The sequence below is a fragment of the Amphibalanus amphitrite genome, unplaced genomic scaffold, assembly GCF_019059575.1.
Source record: "Amphibalanus amphitrite isolate SeventyFive unplaced genomic scaffold, NRLGWU_Aamphi_draft 000237F_arrow, whole genome shotgun sequence".
Classification (NCBI taxonomy): domain Eukaryota; kingdom Metazoa; phylum Arthropoda; class Thecostraca; order Balanomorpha; family Balanidae; genus Amphibalanus; species Amphibalanus amphitrite.
Window position 1 is genome coordinate 280,947 of NW_024881732.1, and position 22,204 is coordinate 303,150.

The window sequence follows — 22,204 nt, forward strand, 5'->3', positions numbered from 1 at the left end:
GTTATGCAGGTTGCGTTGCAATTTTGAGTCGGCTGGTCACAGAACGTGGGCTTAAGCAAGCCACTATCAACTTAGTCCGCGCGCACATGCGTGCCAATACTCTAATTATGCTCCATCAAATGGCTGAAAGTAGTGTGTATCGAACAGACGTAAACGTTGGAGGAAGAGATGATATTGACTCATCCTTACATACCAATTGCATTGACACCGGCCGCTCCCCCGGTTCTCCAGGGGGGCTAAAAGGCAAAATTCAGTTAAATCAGACGATCCTCGCGAAAACAGTGGCGCGAGCTTACAACGAAGGTAGCCGAGCCATGAGAAAGCGATATACCAGCATCTCAAACATGTGCTCTTATGCATTGATGCAATGCATATCAACCTGTCAACATAGATGTTGAAGCAGCTGTGACGTTAAAAAAATTGTTTCCTCTTGAAGGGCTTGGAGAAGCGAGCAAGCACGTGCAGGTCTTTTTCGACGACGGTATCCCCATAACCGAACATATGAACAACCGCAAACACCATGTAACATCGCAACCAGCCCAGAAGACGTGATCTTAGTTCCAAAAAGAATGCAGCAGACATCGGTGATGGTATTCCACTCGGTGACTTCCATGACGGTCACGTGGGGCCCCCTTATTTTACGGAACCGGGAGGGGGTTCGCCATTACAGGGTACCTAACCATTATTCCGGCAGTTCGAATCAACAAGATGAAAGAAGGCAACATCCTGCATAGACTGATGCTCTTCGAGGAGTCAGCTCCCCGGCATACAGTGAATTAAATACAAAATCTCCTGAAACGGAGGATCCCGCAAACTGTACCCAAGGGACTGTACCCAAACTGTACCCCCTTCCTCATTAAACCTCAGCCCACACAAGTTCTGGTTGCTGGGGCGTTTTTGCGGGTGAGCCTAACGAACGTCCCCATATGACTGTGGTGAGCCTCAATAGTGCCAGTTGGCTACAATTACGAGCCATTTCAGACGGGAGATCTCGCCGCGCGTGCGGCCATTCCAGGCACCGATAAGGACTGATGCAGGTGGACCACGGTGACCATATTTGGTGAAAATGTGTAAAATTGGTGTGACAATATGTGATCCAAATTTGAAATGCCTATGTTTACAAATTTCTAAGCTACGGCGTTCTAAATGCAAATATGTATTTTGTCCCAATTTATCTGCCCAACCCTGTATCCGGAAATTTATGGTTGTGAGATCTAACACAAAACACCCATATCTATTTAACAAGAACGTGTTACAGTTGTATCGGAGCCGCCGGAAACGTCACATTTTGTTCTGAACCAGGGGCTGGAGATAAAGTTGTTGGTGTTTTGAAGAAAAACGGGTTAGACGCCGCCCATATTGGTCATTTGCGCAGCCGCACACGTATGCGGGGGAAGGAGAAAGTCGATCGGACCCAGACCGTTCGGCCTTTAATCGAGGTAAGGCTTCACAAAAAGAACGAGCATAGATATTACCCGTGACGAGAGCAAGCCAATGATACCCAACTTAAAGGTACTAGACCTCATTTACTGACCTTCCAGGTCAGATCAATGACCCGTTGGGAAAATTAGGACCTGCTAGAGCTCCGTAAAGTGAAACTTATGGGAGCTCTCGGGGGGGGGGGGGGGGGCTGATCACGTATTTCATGTTAGTTTTGATCACGGGTGATGTTTTCATGCATTTAAAGGAAATAGTTCACATTTTAACATGGGTTTTGAACTGGAATAGCAGTTCCGTAGCTTGGGCTGAGACGAGCATAAATCAGGAGCTTTTACAGCCCAACGATCACCCTAGGCAAAGATATTCTATTTCTCGTCCCGAAAAATGTGTGTTGCGTTGAGGATGTGTGCCTTGCATATATTCGCATCCAGTATGAAACGAGCATGGGTCCCGAAAATTCTTCAGAAACTAGAGAAATTATCTACGAGAACTCTAGAGAAATTCGCTCCAGTGAGGCGCTCCAGATGCGCTCCAGTAACAAAAGCACGAGCAGATCGCCCAAATGCCGGTGGCCGCGATAATTTCTCTATAGTTTCTGAAGAATTTTCGGGACCCATGCTCTTTTCATACTGGATTGCGTGTGCCTTACAGAAACTGAAAAGTTCTTCCTATATCAAAAATATAGAAAATAATCTTTTGTTGTAAAAAGGTTTTATTTTCTTTGCTGATCATTTTGAACATAAAAAATCACAAATCCATTGCAAAAAAAATAATTTCGTGAAAGTGAACTATTTCCTTTAAGCTGGTCGGGGCAGGTCAGGTAAGGTAAACCAGTAGGCGTCCTGCCGACTATCCGTAGGTGTCAACTACTGCTGACAGCGTCGTAACATGTTACGAAGGCACTAAAACTACTCCGTAATTCTTCAAATGGATGCTGAATTCGTGATCAACCCGAAAACTAGGTACCCTAGAAACATGTAAAACTCGAAAAAGTGAACCGAGGTCATCAAAGGTCAATGACCTGACTGAACTTCGGATGACCTTGACACTCACCGTAATGCACGGGACGAACAGCATATCACATGGTTGGACGTTTACAATCACAGAAAGACTGGAAACGCGGCACGCGCGGATAATGTGAGCTGACACTGGCAGCGGCGACCCTCAGCTGTCGCCCTAGACTAGACCTTTTTATATTGCTGATATCAGGGTGGGCGGTGTTCCCCAGAGGGCGGTGTTCCCCCGTCTTCCCCTATGCAAATTGCAACATGACCTTTTCCGGTCAGGTTGTTTTTTGACCTGAGGTCAAATTTTAAGTTGACCTCTAAAGGTCAAATTATAATACATTCGATGCATCTTGTCGAGAGGAACACGATATTGCTTAAAAAATAAGTCATTTAACCCTCGCGGCTCGCCCGTATAGGTGTTTTCCCAGCCGCGAACGTAAGGGGGGGGGGTCCGTTGGACCCCCTTGCCGTTTCGCCCCTGATCGAGCTAGAACTTCGGGGAAAAACGAGCGTGTTGCCCATGACGAGAGGAAGCCGATGATACCCAATTTTCGTTAGTTTTGATCACAGATGATGTCTTCATGCATTTAGGCCAGATCCGCAGATCGGGTCAGGTCAGGTCAGGTCAACCAGTAAGGGTATTCGTAGTAGGTGGCAACCGCCTCTGACAGCTTCGTAACATGTTACGAAGGCACCAAAACTACATAATAAATTTTCAAATGGTTGCTAAATTCAAATTCAGCTCCAAAAACCACCCGAGAAACATGTAAAACTCGAAAAGTGAACCGAGGTCATCAAAGGTCAATGACCTGACCTGACCTTCCGGTGACTGTCACCCACCCTGATGCATGGGAGCAGCATCATATCCCATGTTTGTACGCTTAAAACCACAAAAAGACAGCAAACGCGCGGCTAATGCGAGCCGACATACGCCGAATCGCGATTCCGAACATGGTCTCGAAAAGTAGGTCACAGGTCAAAGGTCATTAGGGTTAGGGTCATGAAATTTTCAGGGTAGGTGTAAAATTGATTAACGCGAGGGTACCTACTGAAAGTTTCGTCGCGATCGGCCGCTTTTTACGCGAGTTTTTTCGCGAAAAACCGAGGGGGTGCGTTCGACCCTTTACACGGGCGAGGGTTAATACGGCTATCGAATGCGATTTTCCGCGGCGCTGTAGCTCTATTGGTTCCCGAGTTATGCGTTGGCTTCTTGGAAATTGTCGACATTTGACCTGAAAATCGGCGAAATTTTGGCTTTAATGACCTCTGGTGACCTGACCTTTGACCTGACCAAAAGTCACCGGAGTAATTTTCTCACTGTTTTTGGCGCTCTTTCGAACACCGCTTTCCGCGTATCGCTACGTGGCCCAGGAGCCGAGTGAAAAGGGGAGGGGGGGGGGGGGTGTTCAAACACCCCCAGCAGGGCGTGGAAATCCAGGACCCCCAGCGGGGCGCGGGTCCTGGATTGCGCCTTTCCCCGGTCTACCCTACCATGCATCAGGGTGGGTGTCAAGGTCACATAAGGGTAAGGTAAGGTCAATGACCTTTGATGACCTTGGTTTCTTTTTCGAGCTTACATGTTTCCACGCTAGTTTTGGAGCAGATTTCGAATTTAGCAACCATTTTTTTTTTTTTGAAGACTTGCAAAGTAGTTTTGGTGCCTTCGTAGCATGTTACGGAGCTGTCAGTGGTGATTGACACCTACTAAGAATACCCGGTAGGACGCCTTTTGGTTAACCTAACCTTGCCTAAACGCATGAATACATCATCGTTGATCAAAACTTATACGAAATTCGTGATTAGCACCACGAAAAACTCCATAACCTCACATTACGAAGTTCTGACAGATCTCGCTTTTCCCAACTTTTGGGTCATTAACCTGACCTGGAAGGTCAACCAATGACTTGGGCCTTAAAAGTCCTCTCGTCACTGACAGCACGCTCGTTTTTCCGCGAAGCTCTAGCGCGAACAGGGACCGAATGGCAAGGGTGGTCCCCCCCCCCCCCCATAAGTTCGCTGCTGGCAAAACACCAATACGGGCGAGGGTTAAGGAATCGCACAATAAGCTTGATATTACAGCCGATACTAACCTAACTTACCGAGCTTGAACATTTGAAAAAGGCATAGAAAGAAGAAGATAAAAGTCGAGCTAGACTTTATTACACTTCATTACAATATTCTTACAAACTGGATACACGAGCTTGGAAACATACACGTGAAAACGAACGAACCGAATATCGACAGGTAAAAAAGCCGTTTCGCAAAGTCGAATGTATCAAAGGGAATGCAGAAAACGAGTGCCAAAACAGAGATCACGAGGTAAAATGTCATCAGCAGTAGCACTGCCCCGCCGTGGAAGACGCGGTTGCACGATGGGCACCGATTTTCGTTTTAGAGAGGCACTTGAGGGAAGGCACCGGTTCCCTATTCGACGCATGTGAGACGGCCTAGACTTACAAAAGTACGGCGTCCACCTCTACAGTAGGAGCGAGGAACGACGCCCAAATTCCTACATATTATCCCCTATTATCGGCATGCAGCATTCGTGGGCGTTTGAGTGCCACACGGGCTAGAATGGTACGCAAGGATATTGCAAGCCTCGCCTCAGCACCGCCGACCACTGAAGGTGCCTCCATGCACAAGCACCGAGAAGACCGCGGTCCGACACACACACATACACACAGTCACTACTCGACGGTCCGCTGAACCATGGCGGCAGCCTCGATCAGTCTCTCAGCACACACTTCCCGTAGCGTTATTCGCCCCTGACATCGCCACGACTACACAGGGCGATCCCAGAGTCGCCGAAGCTGAGTTTGTTTGTAGCTAATTCCCCAGCGTCGCAAATCCAAGGAACAGCGATAACGCCAAGCGGCAGTTTCGGGCGAAATGTGCGTCCAATTCTTCACACATGGCATGAACATCGGCGAATATGGTCCCCAGCAGGCACAGAAGGGCAATCTATAGTCGTGGGCGCTCCCTTTCTATAATCTCATCTTGCAAGACTTCAGCACGCTTTAGCACGTTTCAACGCACCTCAAACTAAGCGGAAAACGCCGCAGGCAGCATGACGCTCCGACAAGTCCACGGCACTGTCGGCGCTACCGCGGCAGGCGACCGGTCGGACTCAGTCGCGTGCGACTGCGCTCTGCCGCGCTACGCTACGATACGCCGGCCCGGCACACTGAGTTCTGGCCCGACTGGCGGGAGGGTGGACCGGCGGTCGTGTGCGCCGGTGTGGCGCCCCAGTCCGTTAGAACAGGCCCACGTCCTTGAGGTTGTGCTTGATGATCACGTCTGTCACGGCATCGAACACGAACTGAAACAAACGACAGGCAAGTGTTTAAATACACCGTGCAAGAAAAAACGACATATGTACGTACATCCATAAAAAATTCCAACACAAAACGGGCGAGAATCTTAACCCGGGTCCGCCAAACTGAGAACAGCTTATATATTCATTCGGCAATTAGCAAACCCGACAGACTTTATCTCCGCAATTTTACTGTTAGCCCTTCCCACAATACTGAAATACACAATTTCATACAATCCAGGAATATCTAGCTCTCAAAAGCAATCTCAAAGCGAATGTACAGTATCGAGATATTGTGTAAACGCACCTGAATGTTGTTGGTGTCTGTTGCGCACGTGAAGTGGGTGTAGATGTCCTTCAACCCCTTGCGCTTGTTGAGGTTCTCGAACTTCAGCTGTATGTAGGACGCAGCCTCCTCATACGTGCTGGCTCCTGTGCAGCGAGATTGGTGCATGTAAGCCACATTATCGCAACAAAGCGCGAAAATGAACAACGAGTGGCAATGCAGAGCAGCTACGACAAGCCAGCTTCCCATGACATGACATGATGCACATTTGCACACGGTTTCAACGTAGTGGTGCACTACGAGTCGTACAAAACAGCACAGACAAGACAAACACGCAAAAGAACAATCCAATGTGTTGGCAAAGGAAAACGGCGCGCAAAGCGTTGGAATGGCCTGATTCAGTTATCGTAGCGTACAGTCTGTCTTAAAAGTAGGTACCGCGCAAAGTGACGGTGGATCCATCAAGCCTGACCGAGGAAGGGCGTGCTATAATTTGAAAGTCACCGAACTAAATGACCTGTGGCATGGACGAGGATGTCCATTGCTTCGGTGACTCAAATTTAGCACTCCTACCTCGGTATGGCTTGACGGATCCACCGTCACTTTGCGCGGTACTTTTAAGACAGACTGTACACTATTCGATAAAAGTGCATGTCCCTACCCTCAGGATCACTATCCGGATGTTCTATTTGCGAGAAAATCGACCAGCCAACCGATATACTTTATTGCCAAACACGATTCATGACGATTCATTATACTCCGTTACGTTGCTGGTCATCACACCCCGTCATAGCTTGGGAAATTCCACTGTCCCCCGCTACCAACCGTTGTACTCCGGGAAACAGGTGGTGAGTGGACTGCGGGCGGCGCTACCAACCGTTGTACTCCGGGAAGCAGGTGGTGAGTGGGCTGCGGGCGATCTTGGCCTCGAACAGGTCCTTCTTGTTGAGGAACAGGATGACGGATGTGTCGACGAACCACTTGTTGTTGCAGATGGAGTCGAACAGCTTCATCGACTCGATCATTCGGTTTACTTCCTCGTCTTCCGCCAGCACCAGGTCGTACGCTGACGGAAACCGAGACCATTGGTCAAGTGAGACGAAATGCGACGGACGGGAAAAGTGTTCAGTAACTGGGTTGTTCGTTATTGAAGTGAATATGTTAAAATATTGAAAAGGTAGTGATAATGAAAGTTTTGCAAAAGGTTATAAAAAAATAAAATAGCATTAACGGATGTCGTTAGTTCGACCGTTATGACAATCAGTTTTGATAACCACACTGAATTCGGCTGAAATAATAGCGGATCCCAATGACGCGCACAACTTGTTCAATGGATTGCTGGACAAATTCACAATATATGTATAAACTCGGCCACACGATCCCGGGTCCCCGCCAAGTGTCGTCAATCTCTGTTCGTTGCGACTAAAGGGGACTGGCATACTACATAGCAGTGACCTAAAATTTGTTGATTTGGGTGTGAAACGACAATATCCCAATGAAAATCATTTTGCACTCTTACCACCAATTTTTTTTCATAGCAATTTTTGCCTCCCAGTTTCACCGAGGAAAGCATTTGAGAGGATGATCGTTTTACATCATACATTTTGCCACACTTCTATTGTTCTATTGTTCTATTGTTCATGCTATCTATCTGTTTTCACTCTTTTTGGGCCTTACCTGACCAGCTATTTTCCACTCTCCTCCCCCTTATTGCTGATAAATTTCTCCCTCCGACACCCAATCCAAAATGCAATTCTGGGACACTGCTACATAGCGCACTCCAAAGAAATCGCTGTGCAGGTATCGCCACTCACCCGACATGGCCACGCAGAAGATAATGGCGGTGACGCCCTCGAAACAGTGAATCCACTTCTTCCGCTCCGAGCGCTGGCCACCGACGTCAAACATCCTACACGGAGCCGGAGGAAAAATCCGTCAGCGATAACGATATTAGTGACATGAAACATCTTAGGAACATAGCAATCATAGCATACAAAAAAGCAACTAAAATAGTAACCTTATAGTAACCTCTTTGATAAAACGACAATCAGTGTAACTAAACTAACATCATTGGAACATAGCTGGCAATCAAAGTGTATGCAAACTTGTAAACTATTTGCCAACTATGCTGTGCTTAGCTTAACTCTTCTGGCTGCATCAACATAATTCCGAATTGATAGCCAGGATCACTAAGAGGCTTATGGATATACTCCGAGGCTTTTTAAAAACTGCAAACCGACCCACATTCTATCAATAACCAAATCACATCACCGCCGTAGCCACCTACTTGAAGTTGAGTCCTTTGAAGCTGAACTTGGTCTCCACGATGCCGGTGGTTTTGACGCGCGTGCGCAGCACGTCCTGCTGGGTGGGCACGTAGTTGCTCTTGGATATTCTGTCGAGCGCGTTCAGGTAGTAGGCGGCCGAGTCGTTGAGCTGGTACTCGCGGGAGCGGAGGAAGCAGGCCTGCACGCCGCCGTCGGCCCACAGACGGCGCATGATGTGCGCCAGCTCGGGCGTCATCACACCCTCGTCAGTGGCCGAGGCCAGCGTGAAAAACTGCCGCGCGTCGTCCTGAAACCCGTCGGGGACCAACATCAGTGAGCTTCCTCCATTGAACCCATGGAGGAGACAGCGTTAAAGGCGGACAGCCGATTTAGATAACGAAGGGAGTTCTGATACTTAGATAACGAAGGGAGTTCTGATTCTGAGCTAATCGATCTCGGTCACCCGAATAGTGCTGATATTTTATTTTTCATGGCATTCACACGACACTTCTGCTCTGATCAGTCTTTGAAGTACAATAACATAGGTAATACCAATCAGTCATGGCCAATCTTGCCCTTTAAAACCAGTTCAGGGCGTTATAAATAGATCACACACATACGGGAAAGCATCATGCTTTGGCATAAACGAAAGAAATAGGAAAAAACATGGCGTGAAAGGTAAACAGGGTTGAGGGTTCACTTTTAAAGCGGGTGCCATGCAAGATGTGGTTTTAAAGAAAGTAACGAGGGTAAAGAGGCACACATTCGATGCTATTACACTGGCACATTAGCAAAACATCTTCCGAGATACAAAAGTATCAAATCCAGGACAAACACAAAACTGTCAAATCCAACCATTCCAATTTTCAGTCACTTGAAATAGGAGATAGGAAATGCCCGCCACTCATCATCAAATCACAAACGTCCGTAATGGCAAAGACCCCAATCACGCAACACCAATGCATTTCGACACGCTTGCTGATGCGACGAGTGTTTGTAAATAATACACTATGTCAAAAGACTGCGCACATATGTGTAATGTCTACACGAATGAGTAATTGCACTAGTCTATAAACTGCCGACCAAACGATCAGGGCCGGGATCTGGGAACAAACGTCCCCTAGCGTAGGCCAAGGCGTAGGCTTTGGCTATGCCTCCCATTCGTTCAGACCTCAGACATTCGAGCTGAACTCATAAAAAAATAGGCGCCAGATAACAAATAAACAGATCATGCATGATGCATCTTACGCCACACTGCATGCAAGCACAACTTTCAGCAAATGAAACTTACAAAGTTCCCGTTTCCGATGCTGATAAAGATCAAAATAGTGACAGAGCGGCACTCAGGCAAGAACAGCAATGCGTAGAAAGGCAATATGTACCAATGTGCAAGTATTGGCCACAAGGGGTCGTCTACAAGGCTGCTAACAAGGAAATGTTTGACTGCATTATACAGTTTTTGCCGTAATGTTTATTTCTTTAAGATACTGTGGCTGCTTATCAATGATATGACGCATGAGGAAGCAGGTGCTATCAAGACTCTCCGGTCCGATGTGAGCCCGTCATAGACCATGACAAACTCACAGACACAGGAGCTCGAATACAGCTGACGAAAGCCCGGACTCGGGAAGGACAACGCGAAACATGAAACACTGTGCACACGCGCAATTAAACAAACACTTGGTAGCTGGCAGGTTAGTGTAGAAGAAGCGTTGCATGCTGAGCGCAGAGATATCAGTAGGCGAATACAGGAAAAAGGCAAGAAAAAAAGTTAACAGATTACCCATTCTTAGTACCTATACCAAATACATCTGACATCCTGATTTATCAGCACAAATTGGGTTACGCTCAGACGATACGATACACGTTTCAAGAACGTAGCCCGAATTTCCGAAGATATGCATAACGTACCTTCCTCATCGAGTCAGCGAACTCTATCCTGAGATGACCCATGGCGCGGATGATAGCCATCAGACTCTGAAATGGCACGAACTCAATTAAAACTGGGCAGACAATCAGCGCTCCATCTTCAAGTAAGAGCTACGCTTTGGTCTACCCCTCACAAACCACCTGACGAGACAGTTATTCGCCAAAACTTAAATAAAAAAACGAGAGAACAGACCAATCAACCACGAACACATTTAGCCGAATTAGCGAAATGACCTTGACATCCAAAAACTATAGTTTAACTTCATCTGCACCAGAAATGACTATGAAAAGGTACAGAAACATGCAAAATTTACAACCATTATAATTTATTTCTTCCAATGTTTTCTTTTCCAAGTTGATTTTCCCTTCCAATGACGCACCTGAATGGTATTGCTGAACACCACCGGCCGGTACTGCTCACACTCCTCTCGGCTGTAGCCCGACTCATGGATGATCTTCATCTGCTTCACAATGGTGCTCTTGCCTGATTCTCCCGCTCCTTTGGAAGGTGAAAACGCAATAGCTGAGCAAAGACGTCACACAGATTTGGTCGTCATGTGTTTAGTTAAAAAAGTGGACAGAAAAACTGCATCCCATCAACTATGATAGAAAAATTGTCAGAATCGAGCTAAATCCCTAAAACAGCTAATTGTTCTATAGTTCTCAGCATAAACATGTTTAGTACTGACTTTTTTAAAAGAAATATCGCAAAATTTTTAATGGCTGGGTTGGACAGATTCCCAAGCCTAGAGCGCATGCCAAACAAGCTTGTTGTGCAGGCTCTGACCCCCGTCGTCGCACCGGGCGATTCTGGGCAATCGGGAAATGTAGATGCCAAAGCATAGTGTGGCCATCCGTGGCCATCCATTGAAACTCCTGACACCGCATAGGTACATCCACTGATACCCGTCAGCGCTTCTTCACTACGTTTTTGGAATCGTCTTCCCATTGAAACTGTTCGCGCGAGTGATCTACATTTGTACTTTCAAAAGACTGCTGGAGTATGACTTAAAAGATGAGCTATTGGGAATACAGACTAGTGTTGTTTCTGTACCATGTTGTGTCTGTTATTTCTCATTCTTCTGCTGATCACACTGATACAGGGACACCCACAACAGACACATGTATTGTATATTCACTTTGCTTACTTCACCGGAAGACGCATTTGCCCAGGCGATATCACTGGCTTGACGCACTGCCATCCCTACTACTCGGTCTGGCGCGTCTCTTCGATGGGATTCCTGTCCTTTCCTACACTCACCTTTTTTCACCCATAACTGACTCTACGGTAGTGATGAGGAGCCCAACCAGGTGAGTGTGCGTATCCGTCAATCAGAGCCGGACATATTCGTCATACTCAACCGACTTTGATTGGCTGTGACTGCGCCCTCTAACCACAAATCGTCCCCGGCAGAACTGATATATCGAGCGGGGGTCGGGGACTCGAGCTGGTGCCCTCACTCTCACCACCATAGTCCAACTTTTTACCAACTGTGACACTGGACGAGCATTTGTACTAAAGCACTTTGCCAACAGAAAAAAACAAGACTTCATTGATAGCATTATCGTTTCTAGATCTAGTCAATAACATCATTTCTCATAAAACATTACTGGTTACTTACCGAGAAGGAGTAGTTTGACCTCCCGGGCAGCCTGCTCGCCAGCCATTCGCAGGTCCTTGTCAATCTTGCGTGAGATGGCAGCTGCCTCTTTGTCCATTGTGCTGATAGTGCAACCCATGGTTGCTGGTCTGAGAGGTCCTGCTGCACAATGTGCTCAAGATGACACCAGATTTGCAGAGCGCACACCAACCCCTATTGAGCCACGACCATGTGTAGTCGGGCACCACTCTTGTTCAGCTGGATCCTCTTCTTCGATCCTCTTCTTACTGTTGATGATTGCCAATCTGCCAACACATCAAATGATTGGCACAGGTTGAGACACCTGCAAATACACTCAGATTACATACATCATCATGGGAACAGTTATACCATGGAAGTTTGACTAGCAAACACTGTTAGGTACCTATGTCCTACCGAGGAAAACATCAGTAGAATTTTCATGATGCAGGTAGTCCATAACTGAAAAGGATAGTGTGGTGGAATAAGAGGTGTACAATCAGACCAGTGTAGAATAAGGGGATTTATTGGCCATAAATAACATTTAGAGCACATCCCTAAAAAACACTTTAATCCTTCATCGCATTTCATCATAATGTTAACTGATGACAGGCAGGTTTCCTAGCAGGTTAGCCAGGTGGAATCTGAAAACATGGCACCTGAGGCCTGAGGGCATTTTTTAGTTATGAGATTATCAGAATATTTTTTCCACTTTTGATGCCTTTAGCAGACTAATTGTCACATGATTAGGTCAAGTAAATTTCAAAAGCCTTAAATAAATGCCCACAGGCGCCCTGTTTTCAGATTCCCCCGTTAGCCAAATGTGCCAGTGGAATGTTAAGAATAAGTTGCATTATTTGATATGGGCTGGTGTTCATTGAGCCCCCTTGCCAATTGGTGTGGGACAGCACTAGCTTATCAATATTCACTCAGGTTGGTTTGGCTCATTGACTTGCCTGTTAGGTTTTGTGGGTAAACTACAGAAGCAGCTATATGAGCAATTAACACCCTCAAAGAACTGCAAAATTCTCCAAAGAAAAACAAATACAATGAACACATCCTTCTAAGCTTTAAAAATGACAACTAATAGATACTAACAATACTTTTCCATAAAAAATAAGTTACTATAAATCACCACAGTCAGGTAAGGTTGAGTAACATTTCGTTCGGTTAAGTTAGATTAGTAGTTTTACATATGATGATATGTTAACACTTATTAATGCTCCTGCTGCCACATTTTTTAATTCAGCTTAAATGTAAGAAAGGACAATTGACATAGCTAGAACCCACACCAACAAGTGCTTGTTGTGCAGACCACAACAATGCCTACCTACAATCATAGCAGGTGAAATGGGGAGGGCACTGGGAGTGGGGCACAGTGCCCCCTTTGATTTTGGCATTTTAACAATAGCCCTATGGGTGTCGCATAGAAAGAATGGTACCAAAAGTCAGCAGTGCCTCCCTTAATTGAAGGTGTTCCGCCGCTACTGCCTACAATCCGATCACGCAATTCAGGCAAAAGGTGTAAATTAGAGGGGTGAATTTAGACCCGTGTAGAATGTAGAATGTGTCGATTGACTGTAATGGCACTTGGAAAGGATGCTTTCCAAACAATTCATTCAAAAGAACTTATTTTCCTTCATCGAAACTGAAACCGTTAATTTTGAGCGAGAACTTCCCAACCCAAATACCCGGGCAGCGCTTGTCGAACAGCACTGCGGATCCGAAGGTTGGGACTTTAATTGTGAAAAACCGCCCGCCCGCCGCAAAACCGCAAAACGCGCAAAACGCACGACCAAAACGTCAACGCAAACTCCGCAAAAAAAAACAATCGCCCGCCCGCCGAAAACCGCAGAAAAAAACGCAAAACAACGCCGCCAAAAACCGCCCGTCCGCCGCAAAACGCAAACACCGCAACAACGCAAACACCGCCGCCGCAAAAACAAACCGCATCGCCCGCCGCCAACGGCGAAACGCCGCAAAAAACGGCCGCCCGCCGCAAACCACAAGATCGCCGCAAAAAACGGCCGCCCACCGCAAACTGCAAAACGCCACAAAAAACGGCCGCCCGCCGCAAATCGCAAAACGCCGCAAAAAACGGCCACCCGCCGCAAATCGCAAAACGCCGCAAAAAACGGCCGCCCGCCGCCAACCGCCGCTAAAACGGCCGCCCGCCGCCAAATGCAAACACCGCAAAAACACCCGCATAGCCCGCCCGCCCGCCGCCAAACACAAAAACCGCAAAAAACGCAAACACCGCCGCAAAAAAACGCCCGCAACGCACGCACGCCCGCCGCCAACCGCAAAACGCCGCAAAAAAACGGCCGCCCGCCGGCAAACGCAAACACCACAAAAAACGCAAAATCGGCCGCCCGCCGCCAAACGCAAACACCGAAAAAACGCAAACACCGCCGCAAAACGCACGCCGTCCGTTAAACGTAAACACTGACGCATTAAGACAAATATGGCGCCTTGCGGCAAGTGTGGTGCATTCATATCTGCCGTTTAGCAATCCCTCAACCAAAGAGCATCCTAATCGTCCCATGTTCGATAAAGCTGCGCACATTCTGTGATTTGCGGCAAAAATGACGCTTTGAGACAAACGTGGCGCACTGCAACAAACATTGCGCATTCGTTCGTGTCGCTTAACAATTCATCCACCCACCAAATTCTAGCCCAATCGGACTTAAACTGAAAAAGTTACGTACATTTGAATATTTCACTATAAAATATCTCCGCAACGGAGGTGCCCAGATTTGCACGTGTGCCACGTGACCACCGGTGGTGCAAGCAGGACTTGTCCCCTCACTGATTGCACCATTTCAGTGTTCCTGGCTTGTGCTGTTTTCGTGCTATAAGGCCACAAATCGGCAAACACACGATAATCTGGGAGGTACGCGACTCAAACACGTGGCTACGTGGCACGTGCCGGACCTTTGATAGCTTCACCGTTCACGCCACGTGATGACCCATCGACGTGGCCATCAGCATGTAAAAGATGACCCCGGCCGGTGTCAACGTCCCTGAACAGTGGACGGCTAAACTCGAAAAACGGGAAAATTTAGGGAAATTTCACCTTTCGAATATATAATTTCCCCAGAATTTTGAATTTTTCATTTTACAAAAAATCCGAGATAGCAGTTTTTTAGCCCCCTTCATTCTGTGCCTATACCCGTTTTCAGCTCGACCCTATCATAAAAACTGACGGCCTGACGGCTATTTCCCCCATTCCTTGCATTTCACAATGCTAGTATATTTAAGCACCAAAATTGACCCCGTGCCACGGCACGTGCAATAGCACGTGCGCCACGTGACCACTAGTGCGACAAGCTGGACTCATCTGCTCACCGGCTGCGTTGATTTGGTGTCGCTAGGTGGAGTGGTTTCCACGCCATAGGACCCCCAGTTGGCCAATGTCGGATTTTCCCGGAGGTTACCCCATCAAACACGTTTGCACGTGGCACGTGCTTTTCAATCGCCCCATATCTGACCCATACCATGTGGTAGCCGACACCCCGGGGCACAACATATTGGAACATTTTCAAAATCTAACGTGGAAATTTTTTGCAAAATCGATTTGAAAATAATTTTTCAAATTCGCCATAGGCTCAACATGGGGTAACTGTTCGTGACGATTACCCGAAATTTTGTCAATTATATTTTAAATAATTACCACCGTCAGTTGGGGTGCCTGCCCGAGATCCGATCCTAAAAATATCAGCAAATATAATTGACGAAATTTTTCGCAAATCGAATTTCCAATTTTCCCCCATGTTAACCCTATGGGAAAATGCACGTGCGGATTACCCCAAAACGGGTTAATTATATTTCAAGCGACCGGTACCAGCCGGTAGCTCCCCCATACGGGACCAAACGCTGAAAATGGCAAAAAATTCTACCGTGCCGTTTTTGAGGGATTCAAAATGACCCAAATCGCGGCAGAAACGCTAAACACCCCCCTAGAGAGGTAGCTCAGGTTGGGATTTTCAATAGAAAATCACAATTCTAAAGAATAGTGATTGTCTAATTGAAAAGTCCCAACCTTCGGATAGGCCCGGGCAGCGCTTGTCGAACAGCTCTGCGAATCCGAAGGTTGGGACTTTAATTGTGAAAAACCGCCCGCCCGCCGCCAAACGCAAACACCGCAAAACGCACGCGCAAAACGCAAACGCAAACTTCGCAAAAAAACAATCGCCCGCCCACCGAAAACCGCAGAAAAAACGCAAAAAAACGCCGCAAAAAAACGCCCGTCCGCCGCAAAACGCAAACACCGCAAAAAACGCAAACACCGCCGACACAAAAACGCCCGCATCGCCCGCCGCCAACGGCGAAACGCCGCAAAAAAACGGCCGCCCGCCGCAAACCGCAACAACGCAAATAACGCCCGGCCGCCGGCAACCGCAAAACGCCGCAAAAAACGGCCGCCCGCCGCAAACCACAAAAAAACGCCGCAAAAAAACGGCCGCCCGCCGCAAACCGCAAAACGCCGCAAAAAAAACGACCACCCGCCGCAAACCGCAAAACACCGCAAAAAACGGCCGCCCACCGCAAACCGCCGCTAAAACGGCCGCCCGCCGCCAAACGCGAACACCGCAAAAACACCCGCATCGCCCGCCCGCCCGCCCGCCGCCAAACACAAACACCGCAAAAACGCACATACCACCGAAAAAACGCCCGCATCGCACGCCCGCCCGCCGCCAACCGCAAACCGCCGCAAAAAAAACGGCCGCCCGCCGCGAAACACAAACACCACAAAAACGCAAAAACGGCCGCCCGCCGCCAAACGCAAACACCGCCGCAAAAAACGCACGCCGTCCGCAAAACGCAAACACTGACGCATTAAGGCAAATATTGCGCCTTGCGGCAAGTGTGGTGCATTCATATCTGCTGTTTAAGCAACCAACCCTCCATCATCGCATCCTAATCGTCCCATGTTCGACAAAGCTACGCACATTCTGCGCTTTGCGGCAAAAATGGCGCTTTGAGACAAACGTGGCGCACTGCAACAAACTTGGCGCATTCGTTCCTGTCGCTTAACAATTCGCCCACCCACTAAATCCTAGCCCAATCGGACATAAACTGACAAAGTTATGTTTATTTGAATATTTCACTATAAAATATCTCCGCAATGGAGGTGCCCAGATTTGCACGTGTGCCACGTGACCACCGGTGGTGTAAGCAGGACTTGTCCCCTCACCGACTGACCCAATTTAGTGTTCTTGGCTGGTTCTGTTTCCACGCTATACGGCCAACAGTTGGCCAAAACACCATTATGTGGGAGGTACTCGGCTCAATCACATGGCCACGTGGCACGTGCCGGACCTCTGATAGCTTAACGGCTCACGCCACGTCATGACCAATATAAGTGGCCATCGGCATGTAAAAGACGACCCCGGCCGGTGTCACCGTCTCTGAACAGTGGACGGCTTAACTCGAAAAACGGGAAAATTTAGGGAAATTTCACCTTTCGAATATATAATTTCCCCAGAATTTTAAATTTTTCATTTTACAAAAAATCCGAGATAGCAGTTTTTTAGCCCCCTTCATTCTGTGCCTATACCCGTTTTCAGATCAACCCTATCATAAAAACTGACGGCCTGACGGCCATTTCCCCCATTCCTTGCCTTTCACAATGCTAGTATATTTAAGCACCAAAATTGACCCCGTGCCACGGCACGTGCAATAGCACGTGCGCCACGTGACCACTAGTGCGATAAGCTGGACTCATCTGCTCACCGGCTGCACTGATTTGGTGTCGCTAGTTGAAGTCGTTTCCACGCCATAGGACCCCCAGTTGGCCAGTGTCGGATTTTCCCGGAGGTTACCCCATCAAACACGTTTGCACGTGGCACGTGCTTTTCAATCGCCCCATATCTGACCCATACCATGTGGTAGCCGACACCCCGGTGCACAACATATTGGAACATTTTCAAAATCTAACGTGGAAATTTTTGGCAAAATCGATTTGAAAATAATTTTTCGAAATCGCCATAGGCTCAACATGGGGTAACTGTCCCTGCCGATTACCCTAAGGAAGTATAATTATATTTTAAACGGCCACCACCGGCAGGTGAAGTCCCGACCCGAGAACCCACCCTAAAAAAACAATCCATTTCTAACGTGGAGTTTTTGCGCAAATCGCATTTGAAATTTTCCCCCATGTTAACCCTATGGGAAAATGCACGTGCCGATTACCCCAAAACGGGTTAATTATATTTCAAGCGACCGATGCCAGCCGGTAGCTCCCCCATAGGGGACCAAACGCTGAAAATGGCAAGCAATTCTACCGTGCCGTTTTTGCAGGGATCAAAATGACCCAAATCGCGGCAGAAACGCTAAACACCCCCCTAGAGAGGTAGCTCAGGTTGGGATTTTCAATAGAAAATCACAATTCTAAAGAATAGTGATTGTCTAATTGAAAAGTCCCAACCTTCGGATATTTCTTTCAGCCTTAGGGCTTAGACCCTAACTGATGCATAACAAGCAATCACTATCATAATTAAGTTTCCAGCTACCGCATTCTCACAATATACATATACCTTGCACATAACAAACCTTCAATAAACACTTCTTGCTTACTTTAAAAATAAAACGCCCACTCCGCCCTTGGAAAATTTTTGAACCAATTAGTGCGCCAGAATTGCCTTGCACTTAAATGACAAATTCGATGTCAGTCAATCTAATAGTAGTTTGATATTCACAACCTCCTTACCTCTTGGCGGCAATATATTCTTTTGGGTTAGATCGTATAAAAACTTTTAGGTTAGATTTCTCTAAGGCTATGATTTGATTAAAGGAAGACTGCCACCTTCGAAAAGCTCGCACAAGCCCATGCATTAGGGGTCTTAATCACAAAGATGATAAAATTGAACAAAATATAATTTTTTTTTTCATTTTTGGCCCCACGATTCGCTGTTCCTTCTTGTTGCCAATTCAAAAAATGTATCAGTCACTTTCAGGGCATATTTTAAGGCACTTACTGCGTCCCATTTTGGGGCGCAGCCCCCTAGCCTTGGGACGTAGCCCCTGCTGATTTAACCCACTGCGTCCCTGCCCTGTCCGGTTCCCTGACCTGTGCCCTGCTGTCTGCCCTGTCCTGTACCCGGCCTTCCCTCTAAAATGTCCTGTGCCATGCCCTGCAACCTGCCGTGCCCTACTTTCTGCCCTCCTCAGTGCCCTACTCTGTTCCTTGCCCTGTGCCCTTAGTCGTAGCACGTGCCCTCTGCTCAACTTTGGGACGCAGTAAAAATTTGTTAAAATATGCCCTGGTCACTTTGCAAGAAACTCTTTAAGCTCCAAATAGGACGGGACTGAGAGATGAACGAGATGCGTAAGTTACTCTCTCCAAAGACAGCCAGATACCCATTAGCAGCATACTTCACACCGCAATCGTGTATGGCCTTATAAATAAATTGGGACATAATGGGTAAAACAATATGAGTAGGTAGCTTATGAGGAAAAATAGTTTACAGTCAACATCATGAACAGACAACAGTGTTGAGTCTTGGTGAAAAAGGGGTAGTTAATTCGAAAATTAAAACAGACATCAGTGACTTTTTATTGTTGGATTTTGCTTGAATGCACTTTTGGTAAAAGGAAGTGATCCTAAATTCAATTCAACAATAAATAGAAATCCGAATATGATTCTTACTACACGGATGGTTGGAAAAAGCGTTGAAGGAAATTTGTAAAAAAAAAGTGTCTGAAATATGATGCTTATTGTAAGCGGTAAAGAAATTGCTTTTTAAAATCTTTATTACTAATTGCAATAATAAAGTATATAAAAATTTTAATATAAATATTTATAAATTTGTTTTTCAAAATACCTAAATCTGAAGTTTTGCCTTAATTACAAAATATGACGTCAAATAAAGAGTGGTTTGAGCTTATTTTAGTCGTTGTTTTATTGAACAACCTTGACCATCGCTAATCACAGGAGAGGAGTGCACACCTTAGGGGTGGGTTGGGTTACTGAAAATTACATATTATTGGGTATTGCGAGGCGTACCAGCTCCCGTCTGATGTGTTTGCATGGTGATTAGACTGCGAGTTACCCGGAGCATGTGGAGTTTGGAAGATTCTACTGTCAGAAAAGTAGATTCAGCGAGCTTATTGAATGGGAATGAAGTGTTGGGTGAGGGTGGTCAGTAGGCGGAACTATGGTCAAGCGTACCCATTTTCGGGAACGCATTTTCGTTCCCATGTTTGGGAACGATAAACCCAAATATGGGAACGCCATGTAGGCATTATTTAAAACAAGAAAAAGAACCGTTAAATGACGTCCAAAAAATATAAAACGATCGTGAACCGCCTGATATTTGTCTCAATATTGTTGGGAAAGAGTTTGATATTGTAAGGCCCATCGTAGTTTCAAATCGTTCCCCTATTTCTAAAGCAGTCCATCATCCGGGCCGCGAGCCCAAATTTGGGAACGCTCTCGTACACTGGCGCTGCAAGCGTTCCTTATTATGGGAACGGCGTACCCAAAATTGGGAACGATTTCACCGACGCCTTTCAGGGGCTCTTTTCATTAACAAGCATCACGTCCAACGCCGCAAATTATTGTTAACGCAACAATCATCAGATGACCTTTCCGGCAAGACCGTCGCATGTTTCGCCCGGTCTTCTGCGCTTTTATTCCCGTCGATCTCGCAGCGGGCACGCCCCCCTCTGCAGGATACGTAATTCACAACGCTCAGCGATGTTCAACAAGGTCTTCCATACCTATATCCACCGTCCGCGCCGAGGGTGGAGACATGTCAAGCATCTGTCTGTTTATCACCGATAGTTGACGAGCACAAGGAAGTATCCAAAAATGGGAACGCTGAATATGTTACACCCTCAAAACACCTAGTCCCAATGAAAATCTAGTTTTTTCCTTTCTTGATGAGTGTAAGTGGCAAAAGGCCTGGTAGGATGGGCACGAGGAATGATCGAAATCAGCATAAAAACTATAAATAAGCCACACAGAGCGACCTATATAAGAGAAATTCCCCCAAAACGATCACGCTTAGAAACACGGAAGACAAAAACCACGCTCATGACGCTCCTTATAAAACAACTCTAAACAGCTAGCATCCAAAAAAAATATATCTTTCTGGGATGATAAAATACAGCTGAATAATTTTAAACCACTGAAACTGAGTTTACAACAGTAGTTCGGTAAAATCACTGACGTTCCATGCGGTCGTGCGCCCCGACACCAAATGTCACCAATATTACCCCCGGACTGTCCGCGTGTTCGCTTGCATATGTCAGCATCTGGTGTCGCTAGTATGAAACTTCATAACCAGGCGAAAATTATTATACTTGACCTCAAAATGTAAAAAACGCTTCATTTTCCTTAAAATTGCAAGTTAAATGTAGTATAACCCATGTTTTCACCATTCCGTCATTTCAAAAAATCATTAAAAATATCATTCGACGGTCAATTTCCTTGTGCAACGGTCAGATTAAAGATAATTTTATAGAGACTTAGTAGATACTTAAATTAGCGTGCACTTTTTTGAGACGTGATGCACTAATGAGTTTTAGTGGGCGAACGGCCGAAAAATTACCTTCCGTTCCCATAAATGGGAACGCCCGTTCCCATATTTGGGAACTCCGTTCCCAAAAATGGGAACGTTCCTATATTTGGGTACTCATGACCATAGTTCCACCTACTGTGGTGATTCAGGCAGTAACTTTTACCTAAGAAGCTTTGCAAGCTGCTATGGTGATGCACATTAGGGTGTATCGTCGAATTTTGATTTTTTTTAATCATCTTCACTACTAAATTTTATTGGTCCCTGGCATGTTTGAAGCCGTAGGATACCAATCAAAAAAATCTGGGACGAAAACCTAGCCTGCTGCGAGCGGTTGAACGGAGGCCTGTCGGGACGGCGCCAGGCGTTGAAGTCTCCCCGTTAGTTACGCGCACACTAGCACCACGCGGCGGCTGGCGCCGTGCCGTCGCGTTCCCGGTCAGCCGTGTTTTAGCGTTCACTGACGGGTCGAGGTGATTATTCTAAGCTTTCCTAAGAAGCTTTCTGCCCCGCAGCTCATTATTGAGCAAGAATATCGCACAAACTGCATAGAACATTGACATGCAGGTTGTCGGCACATATGGAGAAGGGGATGTTTTGGTTAATGCCTCCTCTAATAGGAAGAGATTGTGGAAGAACAACACATTTCTCTTGGAAATTACTCATCCTCCTTCTTCCTACGTGCCTGCTTTAGTAATCGAAGTACCCCTATTGACTCTACGTTCTTGATTCGGCTGTCGATTTTATGCATGGAATTCCGCTATATTATATTTTCTCGCTCAATGTCTCCTGAGCTATATTGAGGCGTCACGGGACAGC

The 22,204-nt window shown here is 46.6% G+C and overlaps 2 protein-coding genes across 8 annotated transcripts in view; one reads left to right on the forward strand and one right to left on the reverse strand.

Annotated features, from left to right (window-relative positions):
• Positions 1–4,585: 4,585 nt before the first annotated feature.
• LOC122386007 (guanine nucleotide-binding protein G(i) subunit alpha-like) lies at positions 4,586–18,684 on the reverse strand. Of its 3 annotated transcripts, none has more exons than XM_043374784.1 (9): positions 18,441–18,684; positions 11,865–12,148; positions 10,623–10,741; positions 10,225–10,290; positions 8,334–8,620; positions 7,861–7,955; positions 6,924–7,112; positions 6,068–6,192; positions 4,586–5,766 (listed from the first exon to the last, which is right to left on the reverse strand). In XM_043374784.1, exons 2-9 carry the CDS (start codon positions 11,980–11,982, stop codon positions 5,701–5,703), a joined length of 1,065 nt encoding a protein of 354 aa, XP_043230719.1. In that variant the 5' UTR covers positions 11,983–12,148; positions 18,441–18,684; the 3' UTR covers positions 4,586–5,700. The 3 variants fall into 3 exon arrangements, with proteins under 3 accessions (XP_043230719.1, XP_043230717.1, XP_043230718.1); XM_043374782.1 differs by having other exon boundaries at positions 18,417–18,484; XM_043374783.1 differs by having other exon boundaries at positions 18,401–18,484.
• Positions 18,685–19,779: 1,095 nt separating this feature from the next.
• Positions 19,780–22,204, forward strand: part of LOC122386008 (G protein-coupled receptor kinase 2-like) — a 41,195-nt gene continuing 38,770 nt past the window's right edge. For 2 of the 5 annotated variants that reach the window (XM_043374788.1, XM_043374785.1), the window contains exons 1-2: positions 19,835–20,004; positions 21,529–21,585. The gene's annotated coding sequence lies outside the window, so the exon portion shown is untranslated. The other 3 variants (XM_043374787.1, XM_043374789.1, XM_043374786.1) reach the window with 3 other exon arrangements.

Coding starts and splice junctions, on each gene's coding strand:
- LOC122386007 (XM_043374784.1), bottom strand. CDS start 11,982: ATGGGTTGCACTATCAGCACAATGGACAAAGAGGCAGCTGCCATCTCA. Junction 10,742..11,864: donor GGTCAAACTACTCCTTCTCG/GTAAGTAACCAG, acceptor CACCTTCCAAAG/GAGCGGGAGAATCAGGCAAG. Junction 7,113..7,860: donor CTTCTGCGTGGCCATGTCGG/GTGAGTGGCGAT, acceptor GGTTTCCGTCAG/CGTACGACCTGGTGCTGGCG.